The following is a 17,333-nucleotide window of genomic DNA, read 5'->3' as shown; positions in this document are numbered from 1 at the left end:
ACTCAAAATTTCCCAAATGGAACTAATATTTTCTTCATTTTCCTTGTCATCCACCATCCCACACGTGCATCCCATGCCATAGTTCTACTGATGATACCCTTTTTCTGCCTTGCAAACCTACTAATTTCCCAATATCCCCTATTTCAGTAAATAGTACTACTTTGTTGGCACTATTGACACCTAACACCTATACTTTGTTAGCGCCATCCTTGACACTTTCTTTCCATTGTCTTTCTCAATCAATTATGCTGTCCTGTTAATTCCATTTCCTGAGTATATCTTGAATTTACCTAACTTTCCTAATTCCCCATTCCTGGCCACCATGCTTTCTTACCTGGACTACTGCAATAGCTTTACAGGTCTCTCCCTAAATCCAGTGTTGATTCTTCCAATTTACTCTCCACCTAGCAACCAGAGATTATGTAAAATCAAAATCTGACCTTGTTGCTTCTCTGTTTGAAACTCATTTAAATGGATGTTATTAGCCATCAGAATAACATTTCAATGCCTTCACATAGGATTCATTCATGCTGCTTTTGGAGTCTCCATTTTGTGCCATGTACCATGTTAGAGAAATTGGGGAAGAACCCATGAAGAAACATACATACATAGTCTCTGATCTTGTGACGCTTAGAGTCACAACATATATGGAGCTTACAGTATAGTGCTGTAGAAGGAGTTTCAGGATGTGGCTCCTGCTCAGTGCTCCAGCAAGTTACCCTTCCATTCACTCTCCTCCCTATCTTGCCATCTCCTCACCACCCTCTTAGACACTGTAGTCTAGCGAAGCAGAGCTCCTTGCACTTTGCACGTACTTCTCCCCTTTCATGTCCTATGCCTCTGGACAAATTCTCTTCTCTCCATGTGTAATGCTTACTGTGACTTCTTTATCAGGAGAAATCCTAATCATCTTTCACAGCTCATTTCAGATATATCTTACAAGAAGCTCTCCCTGATTATTCTTATCCTCCAAACCTGTGTCAGGTGTTAGCATTATCTCATAGAAGCTTGCCTTTACCTTTATCACATTTTACACACTAAATTATAATTGTTTACTTCCCTTTTCTCCATTTTCTATGACAACCCAGTACACAGACACCTTACCCTGAAGTGTAAGTAGAGGGCCACCTTAAGCTGCTCATATTTTTATTTTCTCACTTTGTTGCCAGCCAGTACTTGGCCTTATCTGATTCAAGGTCTATACACAATTGTAACTTGTGGCCGTTTGTTCAATGTATTTTATTTTTAGCTATTTTCCCAGCTCTGTTCTTTAGAAAGGAAGGGATAGACCAATAAAAAGCTGTGGAGGAGGTTCATCTATCTGCCTGCCTTTCAACATTTCATGCTGGGTATACCTATGCAACCACTAGAAATTGAACAAAGATGATGTAGGGCAGACACATGGCACTCCTTCATCCCTGGTTTTGTGGACCAGTTCTGGGTGACTGAGTTATTTTTCAATTTGGACTTTGAGGGAGACACAGGGTCACTTCTTCCTCTATTCAAGAGACTAATGATGAAAGCAGACTTTCCCATTTTAATTATGGTGTCATACCTTTAAATTTATTCAGGGTCACTGCTATATTCCAGTATTTCTTGAATAACATTCTATATGATCACTTGGAAATGAAACAAAAATTATGTTTATATGATATATTCACTCAAACTTCAATGTGAGTTCTCACCCCACCTTCTCCAGTTGGTTCCATCTAGTGCTACCATTAGAATAACCAATTTCATGTCTGCCATCAGAAATAATATTTCAGTATACAGACAGTTAAATTTCTGGGATCCAGCTCCTTAAGCAAATGTTTTAAGAAAATGCTAGCAAATGCTTGATTATTTTGAAGTGGAAATGCTATGTGATTTCATAGAGAATAATGGTTATCTAACTTCAGCACATGGGAGGGGCACATGACTCAGCCCAAAGTGAGAGAGGAGAGGTACACTTAGTAGAAGCTCACTGTTGCAGTTTCTGTAGGAAACTTCCTTGCTTTCACTTGTTATTACTATTTACACAGAGACACATACAAACATATGCACAAACATACATGTGGATACTAGAAAAGCCAGAGGGCCGATTTAATTGGGAAACACAGCCACAAGGCTGCGCTAGATTGCTTAGTAATGCGCATAAATGCTTAAAATTAATCACTGTGCTCAGGTGCTTTGCCTCGTACAGCAGCAGGAGAAGAAATGAAAATAACTTATGCTGGAAAATTGTTAGGCAGTGATATTCTAGGCCTGATGTCTTCTAAAGGCAAGAAAACCCTGAAGGCACTGAGGGCAGTGGGGGAAGGAGTGGCACAAAGTTTCTTAGGACTATAGTGGACACATTCCTTGCCATGGCTCTCTGTCCTTTCCCCCTAAGAGTAACCTTGTGGAATTTTGTTTGTTTGTTTACAGAGATATATTAAAATTACTGGAAGATTTCATTTTTCACATTACATCCCATAAACATTCAGCTGCCTTTCCAACAGTAACATGCATGGATGCTGCTGCCAGAGTGTCCTTGAAGTCTTCAGGTTAACAGAGGGTCAATCTGCTTTTACCCAACTGTGAATTCCTAATCCATTGCTTAAAATGCTTTGCTCCTTTCATAGCCAATCAGATTCTTCACACTTTGTAAAGGTCTCCATCATGTGAACTTTTCATCCATAGAAGCGGCCTTTTGGATTTTGAAAGAGTCAGAGGAGGTTAGGACCAGTACTTGGTAAACTACTTTTCTCCCTGCTTCTCAATATCCCATTTTGGCACAATTCTAGAAAATTAAAATTGGTTCCACAGTGTAATGAGGAAAACATGAGCATGGAGAATGCCACTGAGCCTAGCTCTAGCTTGGCCAAAGGAATATTCTAGAACATCTGACATCTGAGTATTTGAGAACATTGTAAAGCAAACTCAATAAGATACTAAAGGAGCTCTTATTAATTTAGGGCTGTAGGACTGATGCTGAAAGCAAATTCTAGAAATTCCCCAACGTTTTGATCTGCTTTCATGCACAAACTGTTTTATTCCTCCAGCTCAGTTTATCACTCAAATTTGAGCCTTTTCCATTTCTGAGAAAATGATCCTTTAAAGAAATAATTTAGTAGATTTTTGAGTAGTGAGCCCCAAACATGCTGCCTCTGTTATGGTGACCATGCTGGGTTTATTAAAAAAAAAGAGAGAGAGAGAGAGTGAAGTATTTTTACTAAGTCCGTACTCGTATATTCAAGGAAAGCCACTATATGGCATGCTTTCTGCCATTTACAGGGCATAATTAGAGGCACAATCACCTACCTGAGGTTATTTGAAGGATGGTCACTGTAGGCAGCCATACAATTGGCATATATCAACTTCAAGGACAGCTGCCCATGTTATAGTAGAGGGGCCTTGTATGCTAAGATTTTGCTTTTGGAGCATCTCCTTCAGTGATGAGATTTGAGGGGCTTCATCTAATTGGCATATTTTCAAGTAGTTGCATGTGAGGTAGGACTGGGAGAATATGAATGGTCATACATGACATATATAATGGCACGAGGCAGATATAACCTGAGATGGCAACAGTTAAGCAAATGATCAGAGAAACCCCTTTGTGTGGTATGGTTTCACTGTCCAGCCAAATGTGGTCTGATTTGTGGGACAGCTGCTGCCATGGCAGTGACCTTAGAACCAGCTGGCTCAGTGGTGGGACTGGAGTCAAGGAGGGCTCCCCACCCATGTGGCTTATTTGGCAATGTTTAGGAAGTGATTTATCTGCAGCATGACTTGGTATAAGTTCAGTGAAGAAAAGGGAGGGATAGGTTGAGACACTATGAAACCAGCCCTGGAGGGGACAGCAGAACCTGACAAAGTATTCCATAAACACTGAAATAATAACAAATATACTAACAGTGACAAAAACAATGAACACATAACTAGCTACCATTTGAGCATCTACGATGTACCAGGAAGCATTCAAACAATCTACCTTCTCTGTGTATTTTCAGTATCACATTTAAACCTCACAAAAGTTCTGGAAAAAAGACATAATTGTCATTTTATAGAGGAATAAATGAGGATCAGTAAGGTTAACTATGCCAAATCATGCAGATAGTAAGTGAAGGAATAAGGCCTAGAACCTGGAGCTCCAAAGTCCATGATATTTCCATTATACTGATCAATTTTCAAGAATATTTCATGGGTTTGGATATAATTAGTCCTAAAACTATAAATATAATTTTTTTCTCTTGGCTTCTGTTAGAGGAAGGATCACTTATTAGCTACAGAGAGGAGTAAGGAAGAAATACAACAATTCAAATAAACTAAAATTGCATCTAGTCACAAAATTTTCTCAAACCTGTTTTCAACTGAGTATCTCTGTAGGTCTCTTTAGTCCATTTCTCCCTTTCTGTGCCCACTTCTGTGCCTTTGTTCAAGCCTTCTCATCTATACGGTTATAGTCTATTAAATAGCCTCTTTGCCTCTGATTTCTCCTATTTTATCTTCTATTCACAGATATTCTTCGGTGATATTTTCAAAACACGGGATTGATTCCTCAGTTCAAAACCCTTCAACAGATTTCTATTGTCAAAGCTATATGTGAACTTCGATTATTGGGTCCTTGCTTAACTCTTCCAGCCTTATACACTATGCTTCCCACTATGGCAAATTATTGCAGCTTTTTAAGCACCGCATGTTGTCTTGGGACCCTGGCATCCATTCCTATTTCAATTTTACCTGAATTAACTCAAGTCTATGTGTAGATCTTACTCAGGTCATCTTTTTCTACATGTGGACTGCTAAGTATTACTAAAAATCTCACATCTATGTGGATTTACACTTTTATATATTTTTGTTTTCGATTTCACTTGGACTCCCTTACCATCTGAAAAACTGATGTTTTCCTAGATTGCTTTCTCCTCCATCTCCCATAATAGCTTGTGAAACTCCCATGAGCCTCCTGCCATTGTCTACTGCATGAACTTCCCCCTTCATTCTTGATTCTTGACCTCCTTACTATCCCAGGAAATAGAAGTCATCAGGTTGGAACGTTCAAACTTCCTATCAAATGTGCATGCAGCTGGCCCATTATTGCTTCCTCTTGCTTGCCTCAGCAGAGAAGTATCCCTCATTATACTTAAGACTATCCTTTTACCTGTGGTCTGGATTTCGTTTCCTCCCCCCCTTCTCTGAAATAAAAAAGATTTTTCCCTACTCTTTTTTCTTCTCTTGCAAATGACTTTAAGGTTCTTTTTTCCCTTCATCTCATAGTTCAAGCTCTTGAAAAATATAATAATCTCTAGCTAGGGTTTACACTCATCAGGAAGGGTCTGCATAAAAAGGAGTTAGAGATTCAGAAAGTAATTTCTATGGAAGAGGAGTTTATGTTGAGGGGAGAAATAAAAATAAATGTTAGGTAGGGATAGAAAAAGGGGGAAGACAATGTGGGGTTGCTGTGTAAGACATTCCCGGAACAGAGTAGGAGAGACACACAAGAAAATAAATGCTACAGACTTCCTGAAGATGGAGTCCTAGTCACAGAAGTAGGAGGAATATAAACTTAGATTGATCAGAGAGGAATATTTGTTTGCTTCTTCTCTCCTTTCAACATTAACTCTTTCCTGTATCTGGACTTAGGCTTTCCTTCTGCTTCTGAAGGAAAAGGAGAAGCCCTCCCCTCCTTTCCTGCAGAGCTGACCACTGCATGTTCACGGTTAGCTAAGTCCACCTCTTTCTGCTTTGTCAGGATCTTGCTTCAGTGTTTACCTTTGCTTTCTGTGCTACAAATCAGAGCTTACATTTTCCAATCCCCTTTCTTCTTTCCTTTCTTTCATTCCTCCCTGCCTCTCTGATTCCCTTTCTAATGCAAATACGTATTGATTTTCCCAAGTTCCTTTCCTTGTGCCTAGGATCATACAGAGGATTCTCCAATTCTCAAAATGTCCTTAATCTTGATAAATTCATGAGCTATCTCATTTCTTACCTTCCCTTTATCACCAAACCTCACTGGAAAGTATTCTGCCTGGTGGCCTCCACTTTCTCACTCCTCCTCTCTAGTGTCTGTACCTTTGAGATTACTGAAACCTCTTGCTTGAAGGTTTCTAATGACTTTCTAAATGTCACATTGAATGTTTCTTGGAATTCATCCTCCTCCGTATATCTGAAACGTTTGACGTTGGTAATCACCCTCCTCCTCATTTAAATTCTCTCTTCCTCTGGCTTCAATAATATTTCAGTTTCTGGATTCTTCTACTAACTCCTATACAACACATTTTTTCCCTTAACCTAACTCCTTTCTCTTACTACCCCGTAAATGTAGGTATTGTCCACGGGCACTCATTCTGCCCTTTCCTCTGACTTTGGGCATGGTGATTTCACACACCTCTATAGCTTTTACTGTCCCCCCTATATGGCTGACAACCAATATTGATCTGTATGTGCACTTTCTCAAACCATGTGTTTGATGAAGGTCTCAACTTGGATGGCTTTCAAACATCTTATTTTAGTTATATCCAAAGCTGAATCCATTTTCCTTTGACCAAAGCTGGCAGGCCCCCCCTTTTCCTTCCTTAGATATGAGTGCTGCTCCCTTCCTAGTTAACCTAATAAAACACTTTGCATTTGTCTTTGACTCATCTCATCTTCATCCATTCCCTCTTTTTTTTTTTTTTGTTTTTCTAAAGAGACATTGCCCAGGCTGCCCTTGAGCTCTTGGGCTTAAGAAATTCTCCTACCTCAGTCTCTTGAGTACATCCGCTCTTTCAGTAAAGATTTGAGAGTCTTCCCCTATGTTACTTCTGGTTTAGAACTTCCAATACCTTCCATGCCTTACTCTTTACTGTATAATAAACTCTAAACTCTTTTGGTTAGCAGTATGCTCAAAAGCATGCCCCCACTTCATCCTTCCTGATATTTGTCACTTACAGACCGTCTTTCAGCCAACAGGATTTAGACATCCTGAAAATAGATGTATGATATGTCCTAAAACTTGTGTGCTTTTTCCTGCTGTTTGGAATATGATTATATCCCATACTACATTTTGCTTATTAAAACCTTACCCATGTTGCCAAACCTAGCTCAAATTCTTCTCTCTTAGAGAAATATTTAACATTTCTTGTTACCAATGAATAATTTATTTCCTCCACGTCCTTTGTATACAGTTGCTTGCTTCTAATACTTGCCAATTGTTCACATGAAGTGGCTAACTTGGAGTTTTTTTGTTAAACAGGAGGAAAAGACTACAACAGTGGGGTTGATTCAACATCATCATGAAAATATATAAAAGATAGGAGATGTCAATTGGAAAACATGATCAAGAATGACAATTAGTGAGGAGAACATCTTGGATTTGTAAATTAAGGATACAGTGTCCTTTCTTCATTTTTCATAAAATAGAGTGGTTTTGGAGTAGAGGGACATTTCAATTATATCTCAGAAAAGGGAATAGAGCCAGAGATAATTGGAAATTGACCAACGAAGCTCAATACTTAGAAAACTGTGGGCAAAAATGTAGATTTGAAAGAAGATTCTTTGGAAGAGTATGCTAACACTTTGCAATATGCTGCCATAAAAAAGAAATAATCCAGTAGGGCTGACAGGATTTATATGCAAGAGACAGGAGAGGTCCGACATATAAAATGAAAGATAGCACTTTTCTGATCATGCCATGGGTAATAGCTGAAATTAATTTCTTAAAAGCTTGGAAATTGGGCAGAAGTAAATGGAGGATGAGCAAATTCATATAAGTAAGGGAAGGCATTGAAAACGATAGGGAATGGTCAAGGGGAGAGAAGCCTAACTCTCTTTTTAAGCTGTCCTGGAGGATTGGTACAGATGAAAAAATAATTTGAAGAAAGCTCCCCAGGAAAGAAATGAAGCCAAATGTTTTGAAGAGAAAAATATGTACTTTCAATTTTAGAACAAACTAATGGAAAACATAGGAAAAGAATAAAGAAAGTAGAACAGAAATAAGGAAAATCAAAATGCAAAGGACGAAAGCCTGCAATAGACTAAAAGTAAAGCAACTGACATTTTCTCATGTGCAGGAAGGGAAGAAGTTTGAGAAATTATGGAAAGGTAGGGTAGGGTGACTTTAAGCAGTTAGGAGAGTTCTTTATGAAGCTATAACACAGAAAAAGATGTAGGCTAATACCAGGGTACGCAGAACCAAGCTGAAAATCAAAGAGTGACTCAGCAACAGACTTCACAGCTCAGAATGTGAGGGAACATCATAAACAAGGTGTTGATGAGAAAATCTGGATCTGCAGTCCTTACGGAGGCAGCACAGTGGTAAATCTATCCACTTTGGGGTCAGAGATGGATTTTAGCCCCTCTTCTACTGTGTAATCAGCAGTGTGACTGTGGGCAAATCTTTTTACCTTTCAGATTCTTAAATTTCTTATCTTTAAAGTGAATTAACATTGCTGTGAAGTTCAAATGCGATAAAATTTATGAAAATATCTTGAACAAAAATTAGACATAATTATTCCAAGACATAGTTAGATGGTCTGAGCAAATTTTTATGGGATAAGAACAAAATGACCAATGTAATGAAACAGAGAGGATAAATGATGTTTGAGCAAAGAAAAACTTAGAAACTAAAAGTCACTGACATTTCTAAACAACATTTTTTGAAAGCTTCCTATTGAGGCTCATGATGGCATGATTCACGATGCGTGAGGCACATCTAAAGGATGTCTAAAGGAGTGATAGGTGATCGGTGAACTTCAGAGATTATGTAAGAAGCCAGAAGATGTTTATTATCTTTAAATAAAAATGGTTTGCTTGAAGAAAGTGCAATTTTATACAAGAGCTGTCCAGAAAGTATCCAGCCAGGTCATATTAAAAAATAAAGGCATACACAGCTGGATACTTTCCAGACAGCCTAATATAAGATATAAAGCTATTCTGGAACAGAGAACATGAATATAAATAAAACATCAGTATGTTTCTTAGGACCTTATCCTCTCCATATCTTTCTGTGCTTACTGCGTATTAGGAATGAAATGAATGATGCTGAGGGTGACAGCGCCTTACCCTTGAGGCCCCTTATTATACCTGTGTTAAAGAACCTGCCTCTGAAAAAATAAATGTCAAATGTGAATGAAATTGCATATAAAAATGAAAAAAGGAAGGAGCACTCTATGGTACAGGTCATGACCAAAGCCCTATTGGTACCGTCTAGTTCAGGCCCACATCAGCTCTCAGACTATTGCCCAAATCATATTGCCCTGTGCTCAATCTTATCCATCTTCAATCAACAATTCACATTTGTTGTGAAATCGATCTTTATAAAATACAATTTGAACCTTTTTCTAGCTTGTTCAAAAACATTCAATGAATACCCACCCCCCTAGTGTAGGAGTCTGCAGACTTTTTCTGAAAAGGGCCAGGTAATATGTATATTAGGCTTGGAGGACACACACAGTCTTTGTAAAAGATTCTTTTGTGCCTTTCTTACATCCCTTAAAAATTTTAAAACCATTGTTAGCTTGTGTGCTATATAAACCAAGGGCTGGATTTGGCCTGTCAGACTGTAGTTTTTTGACCTATGGAATAAATAACGTGTAAGCTCATGAAGAGAGCATAGCAGTCTCCCTGTAATCTGGCTTACTGCTTTTTTCTCAGGTCTTGTACATTGCCAGAAACACTTCCTACACCCTCTGCTGTAGTTATGTTGAATTGTTGGCTGGAAGTACACCAAGTTGGGTTCTGTACCTCTGTGCTTGTTGACATTACATCCACTAAAATTGTGCTTCTGTTTCCAACTGGCAAACTCTCTCAAGACTCTGACAAAATATTAAATATTTCTTGACTGGCCCAGTTAGAACTATACCTTATACAAATGTGGATTACAGTCCTTCTTTGTGCTTATTTGCTCTCCAGCTCCAATGTGAGCCTCTCAAAGGCAGGACGTGTCTTATCTGGATTTGTATCCCTAATATACAGTAGCCACTGAGCAAATGTCTGTGAAATGATTGGCCCCAGGTATAGGATTAACAAGTCATCCAAAATCAGAAACAGCACAAAAAGAAATGAAGAGAAGGTCAGCAGCGCTTGGAATTGTGAGGGACCCAGACACAGAAACAACTAATTAGCATCACAGTCCCACTCTTGCACTTTACTATCAGAATTCCTCATGGCACCCACTAGGGCACAAGGGTGTTAGCAGAGACACTCACGGCAGAGTTTTTTTGTTTTTGAGCAGTAGTCCCATTTAATAGGATCCTAAATGGGGACTCAAAATCTATCTTCCAATAAACATACTTAAAATGTATGGTTTTAGAATTTTCGTATTGTTAGTGATAGAATGATGACCTAAATAGGTGTTGATGAGCAGCCCTTGGAATGTAGTCATCCCATCTCAGTGGGGAAAACGTGCTCTGAGTTCCAAGCTGATGACTTATGAGTTAGCTTTTGGACATAACTCATTCCTAAGTTTGGGGCTGTCTCTTCTTAAAATATACCAAGCATAGGTCAGAGAAACTGGAATAGGAGTCAACCAGATTAAGAGCAAAGCCATAAAAATGAGAGCCAAAGGGAAATATGATATTGCTGTGTTTCTAAAATTAGAGAGTGGGTTAGTGACGCTTCTTGTTGTAAACTCTGGAGGGGAATATGTGTAAAGGAAATAGACTTTAGAGCACAGAAAAAAATGAGTATTTGGAAGCTTTTAGAAAATAGCATAGCATCTCATATTTATGAAATGTTTACTATGTGCCAAGGCCTGATCTAAAAACCTCATATGGACTATCAATTTAATCCCTCCAACAATGCTGTAAGAAGAATACTATTGTTATCTTTATTTTACAGATGGGGGGAAAGTGAGGCACAGAGCAATTAAGTAATTTGCCCAAGATGCCACAGCTAATAAATGTGGAGGTTGAATTTGAATGGAAGTTTTCTGGTTTCATTGTCTACAATCCAAGCAGTTGTGACTATACATGTGAAACTGACATGGACATTTTCCTGGACCTCTTAATACCTAGGAAAACTGATCCAAAATAAAATTCATAATGAAGGAGAGTCAGGCTGGATCAATGTAGAATTGCTACTTTCCATTGTTTTTGCCTTTAATCTTTGAGCAACAAATCATGACTAAGGACTAAGTGGCAAAAGGCTTATGGAAAAAGATAATTTTGTCGGTTTTTTTAAAACACTTTTTTGTGCTTTTCTTTTATTTTCTTCATATACTCCTACTACTACTAATTTATTTATTGAACAATTTTTAGTTCAACATTCACAGTGGAAAATATTTCCATACTGTAACAAAAATCTCCCTCTGATTTGAAAAATCCAATATCCTTAGATTGATTTATGCTCCATCAGGGATGGAATGATTAGTTTTCAATCTTAGATCTTCAAGTAATAGTTATTTTTTCAAAAAGTTCAAAGCAAATTATATATTTTCCAACAAAAGAGATTAATGAAAAAGACTAATGAAATTGTTATTTGCTTTGGGCTGGAATTTTAGTACCTAATCTTGCTTATGTCATGCCAATACATGCATCTGGTTAGCAAAAATTAGAAGCTAATTATTCTTTATAATAAATGTAATTTTTTGAATATAAGTTTTCAAAAACACAGAAAGTAGGGAAGTAGAAAAGAGAGACTTGGTGTTTAAAAAGTTGAAATGTAGACGGTTTTTTGCAGCTCAATTTATAATATCCAAAATATGGAAATAACCTAAATGCCCACCAACCCAGGAGTGGATTAACAAGTGCTGGTACATACACACACACACACACACACCATGGAATACTATGCAGTCATTAAAAAGATGGAGACTTTACATCTTTTGTATTAACCTGAATTGAATTGGAACACATTCTTCTTAGTAAAGCATTACAAGAAAGGAGAAGCCAGAATCCAATGTACTAAATTTTAATATGAAGGCAGTAGATGATCTAATACAAGGTGGGGGAGTAGGGGAAGGAGGGAGGGGATGGGGGATTATGGTGCATGGCACACTGTAACCTAATTCTTTGTACTGTCAATGAATCCCCCAAAAGAAAAAAAAAGTTGCAATGTAGGTTTTTTTTTTAAACACAGAAAAGATCAACCTTTAGAAAGAAAGCAAAGGGAAAAAACAAAACAAAACAAAACTAAGGGTGCAAAATATTGTGACCTGAGAGCCATCTGCCCAAGAAAAGGCTGTGAGAGGAAAGGGAATTTTAAAATCAAGACATATATGGCTACCTTCTGAATATATTATAAAGGAAGAATTCTGGGGTTAGCTAGTCAAAGTTGAGAAAAACAATCAACAAGTTACCATGATACAAAGTGTATAATAAAGGTTGGCTACCTGCAATAGAGAGTGTATGTACATATATGTCATCTTATTAGATGGAGAAAAAGAGAAAAATAATCACAAGCTTGGCCATAAAGACTCTTGGGAATAGCAAAAGCTCATAAATGTGTATGAGAAGTGGGAGTTGAAATGGCCAGAGGGTTGCTAAAACCCAGCATGGACGAGAAGGCAGAGAAATAGGAGAAGGCAAAAGAATAACAATTTTAGCTTAGATATTTTTATAAGAAATTGATATGATGGAACTTTAATATTTGTAGAAACAATTTTGCTTGAGAAATGGTAAATATTTATAATATATAAAATACTTTAAAAAATTATAAGTATAAACTGACTTATTTATAAGCACTTATTAAAAGACAAAATGCTTTACAGACATAAGATACTTCTTGCCATGAGATGTTATCACCTCAATGTGGGAACAGGGGCCATTTGTTCATTAGGTTCAAATTGGGGCGGAAGCCTATAAAATGTGATGTGAGGAACAGCCACACTATGGTTGTGTAGCCCACGGCTTGTATATGAATTTTATCCACCTTGTGTTTAAGTACAAACAAAATGTTTGATTAGAAAAACTTGTGGCATATGCCCCAGAAAAGGAAGCTTTCCCTGATGGTTTACTGTAACTGTTGCTCCCGCTTTCACATACCTGCTACTGTTGTCTCTCTGTGAACTGTTTTGGGCATATTCATGGCTTTACGTCTTCATGTGGCTTGACAAAATGTTCATTTTGATGATAAACTTGTTAATGAATGTCTAGTGGTGACCCTGGGAAGAATATTCACTAAGATTTTTATTGTTGTTTGTTTTAAAAAAACACAAAGTGAAATGAGTCATCTTTTTGTTGTTTTTACTACACATTGAGAAGCTTAAAGAGAAGTATTAGAATTTTTCATTTCCTTTGGTTAACTTCCTAAGTGCACCTTTTACGTCTTTATTTCTCAGGGTGTAAATGAAAGGATTTAACATGGGAGTAACTGCTCCATAAAGTATTGAGATAAATTTGTCTTTTTTCCAGGATTCCTTTGACTGAGGTTTCAAGTACATGTACATTCCTGTTCCATAAAATATGGTGACCGCAGTCAGATGGGAACCACAAGTGGAGAAAGCTTTGAGCCTGGCTTCCACAGAATGAATCCTCATCATGGCAGCCACAATGCAGAAGTAGGAAATGAGTATGAAGGTGAAGGGAAGGGGCAGGGTGAACACACTGACAACCAGACCCAGGATAAGACTGACAGGTGTGTCTGAGCAGGCGAGTTTCAACAGGGCTCGGATCTCACAGGTAAAATGGTTTATGACATTGTGTCCACAATAACGAGCAGGAATTGCAATGATTGGTGTGACTGCTACTAAAAAGGCACTGGTCCAGGTTCCCAAGGCCAACTGTATGCAGCCCTGATTGTTCATAATTATAGTGTAATGCAGAGGATTAGAGACTGCAACAAACCTGTCATAAGCCACGACAGCAAGGAGGAGACATTCTGTCATTGCCAGAAAGAGGGATGTGGTCATCTGGGCATAACAGCTGGTATAGGAGATGGTCGGGAAGTCCCTGAAGCATTGGGCCAAGACATACGGCTCTCAGATGGTGGAATAACAGGTATCAAGGAAAGATAAGTTACCGAGAAAAAAAATACATGGGAGTATGCAGTCGAGGATCCCATCTCCCTACAACAATAAGACTGTTCCCAAACATTGTGACCAGGTAGAAAAACAACAGTCCCAAGAAGAAGGCAGTCTGGATTTGAGGGTGTTGGGAAAATCCAACAAGAATGAATTCAGTTATTTCCGAGGCATTGTCTGTCTTTTGACTGCCCATTTGCTCCGCTCAGTTGCTGGTAAAGAAGACAAAACATAATGTCACCTACATGATGAAATAAGAGGAAGAGCATCTCAATAGCCTATTACAACTCATGTTCTGGAGCTCTAATTATTGTGTGCTATTTGTTTTACTGGGTTAGGTTCATCTGTTCAAGTACCCAGTAATGGGAATGTATGTTCTCTCTGCCTTTCTGTTTTGAAGAAACTTATATGACTAGGACAGACTGATTACATTGTATGGACTTCCAGAGACTAAACAGAAGTACTTGTGTTTGATCAAGTAAGACAATCATTAACAGAGTCAAACAGAATTATTACTCACATAAAGGAGCATGGCTAGATGATTGACTTTATCCTTGACCCCTCTTTCCAAAGAGGCAAATATCCTACCTCTCCCCCTCAAAAGTGTGTTTATCAGTTTTATTTAAGTTGATTCACCAACTTAAGAAATAATTTTTAAATTTAAACTCAAGGATCCAGTTGTGAATGCTTGAAATATGTCTTTAATTTTCAACCTTTTTTTTCCTGCTTCTTACATGTAATATTAGAACCACTTATGGATGATAAATTAGAAAGTGTCCATGTAGCTAAAGCAATCAGCTAATTCAATAGAAAAACACCACCAGCCAAATTGGCATGCTATAAACCAAGTGATTGGTGGATTTACTGCAATGTCACTCCTTGTTCAATTGTTCTGAAATCTATCTTCAATTGACAGAAGCTTACTATTTGCATCTCCATATGGTTTAAAGGATGATGAGAAAATCTTATTAGATGAAAGATTCCATGAAGGCTGTAGTTACCAGAAATTGTGAAGAGGGACAAGGCAAATTTTGAATACATGTTTCTAGAAGTGTTAAAAGAGAAAACACAGCGCCCTGACAGTTTTACATGATTTTAGTAGAGAGCGAAAGAGGTGACCAATTGATGTCTGTGTGTTTTAAAATTTTCTTATTTAGATACAGCATCAATCTCTCTGTACTGTGTAGTTATATTAGTGCTATACAGAATTGGATAATTCCTTATACCTAAAAGGCAGAATGTCAAAATACAAAAAGAAGGCAAGGGAGCCAGCTGGATCTAACCTTAAATTCTGGTTCCGCCATTAAAAAACTGTCCAATCTTGAGAAAGTCAGTTTCTTTGTATGTGAAATGGGAATATCACTTAACCTCTTGCAGGATTGTTCCAATAATTACAGGAGATAATTTTTACAAAGATCTTGTGCCAGTGGTGGCACATTTACAGCCACCCAAGATTCGTCAGCACCTTTCCTGCTCTCACACCTGCTATCACCTTTCCCTACAGTTTGGTTTTTATCTTTGTAAACGTGTGCCGAAATGCCAGTTTATCCTACCGTTCCTTGTAAGGTTATCACGTTACCAGAGACAATACAATTTGAAGTTTTCGGTTTGAGTAACAACTAAAGAAAGTTTGACTGTGTAAGTCATTAGAATTTCTTCCTGATGGTAGGCGGGAAAGACACATAAAAAGATGAAAATTACTCACTGACTTAGGGCTGGAGGACAGCAACAGAGGAGTGCACCTCATTCATAACAGAAGCATTTTGCAGTTGGCGACACCCCCACAAATGACTAATCTCCAAGAAGAAATTTGATTCCTTCAACTGCAAGGGAAAAAAAGTTTAATACAAGCAGCTGTGGTAATAAATCTTCCTATCAGTTGTGGTTATAAGGCTGGAAAATCTTGAGTTAACTGTGCTGGTGAATCATGCACATTTATCTCTACTTGTTTAAATATCCTTTTCTTTTATTTACACAGAGGAGGATTGTAATAAGGCTGTCATGAAAGGTTGGTGTCCAAAAAACAATAAAAATTCATTCTCTAGCATACATAATAGTAATATAGATGCAAGTTCATGACATGTAGCTTTTCTTTGCCTGCGCAAATATTAAAATGATATTTCTTCTTGTAACGTCCCAAATTCTGTTACTTTGTTGCCAGACACAGAAAAAGAAATTGAGGAAATGTCCTTTCTGAATACATTGTGGTACTTTTAAAATATTGGTGTTTGCTGAAATACGGTTTACTTACAAACCAAAAATATGTAAGCAGCATTTAAAAAGAAATCAGCATTTAAAAAGCCAGAATTCAAACGCACGAGTGAGCTTTGGAAATTTGGATAATCTTGTGGTGGTTTAAGAATTGATAACCTCAGTCTTGAAGAAAATTTTCCACTTTGGGGACTTATGGGACATCCCTGTTTTGCAATTAAATCTCCCAATACAGAGAGAGGAAAAACAAAGGAGGAGGAGAAGACATCTGCTATATTTAGCTCATTAAAATAAAGTTCATTTTCTTTCTGACTTGGTTAATGAGAATTTCAGTGAATGTTCCTTATAGCAATGATCCTGATCAGTAAACATGGTGGTGGTGGGAAACCAGAGCTCGTCTTTCTAAAAGAGAGACTTTCTTCAATCTGGGCAGTTCTTCATTCTTTTACTTTCTTTTCTGCTTACATGTTAAATGTTCAAGTAGTGCTATGAAGAATTATTGTTGAGGACTTTTGGAGACTAAGATGTTCACCATAGCGTCTGCTGTGTTAACAACTTTGGTGTCTGCTGGGTCCTCTGAATGATATGCTATGTTGCTCAAGCAGGCTATCTCCTAAGTATGACTGTGAATTCAACAGAGATTAGACAAAGTTTTATTTTGAGTTAGATTTTTTTTTTCACTTGAGGGATGTCAGACTGTATAACTGTATAAGGATGAGTATACACATTAGGGGCTCTAAGCAATCTGAATTTGGTGTTCAAATCTGAATCATCTCTGTTTTCTCTGGCTCTCTACTGTACACAGAAGAAATTCTTAAAAGATGCTTGCTGAAATAAATCCTTTGGATGTCATTTGGACTAAATGGATTCTTCCATTCAAATATTTTTATCATCCCATCTGGTTTTGGTCACCTCACTCTGAAAAATATTTTTGTCCTGAAAATTTTAATCTTTAGTTTCATGACACACAAAAAATATGTTGACCGATAGATAGAACAGTGTTCAGTTGAAAGACAACAGATGGGGAAGACTTTCAGCCAGATAATCACTTCACATTGGACTTACGTGAGTTCCTCCTACTTGTCTATAGAGGGTCAGTGGTAAGGATTTTCCCTTTCCTTATGGTTATATTCTAGGGATCTTCTCACCCTGTATGTTAAAAATATATCAAACCTGCATGGAAATCCAAAAAAATATGAACAAGAGTAAGAATGTGAATGTTTGC

General features: G+C 37.7%; 1 protein-coding gene across 1 annotated transcript; it reads right to left on the bottom strand.

Moving 5' to 3' along the window:
* Positions 1-13,153: 13,153 nt before the first annotated feature.
* On the bottom strand, positions 13,154-14,429 carry LOC100957247 (olfactory receptor 13H1-like). The gene is given in 2 exon segments (XM_012809616.1): positions 13,154-13,942; positions 14,418-14,429. Coding segments are annotated over 2 exon segments (801 nt in total).
* Between the last annotated feature and the right edge of the window lie 2,904 nt (positions 14,430-17,333).

Source organism: Otolemur garnettii, unplaced genomic scaffold (assembly GCF_000181295.1).
Source record: "Otolemur garnettii isolate 467f Iridium unplaced genomic scaffold, OtoGar3 scaffold00109, whole genome shotgun sequence".
NCBI classification, from domain to species: domain Eukaryota; kingdom Metazoa; phylum Chordata; class Mammalia; order Primates; family Galagidae; genus Otolemur; species Otolemur garnettii.
This window is presented reverse-complemented; position numbering and strand designations above follow the sequence as displayed.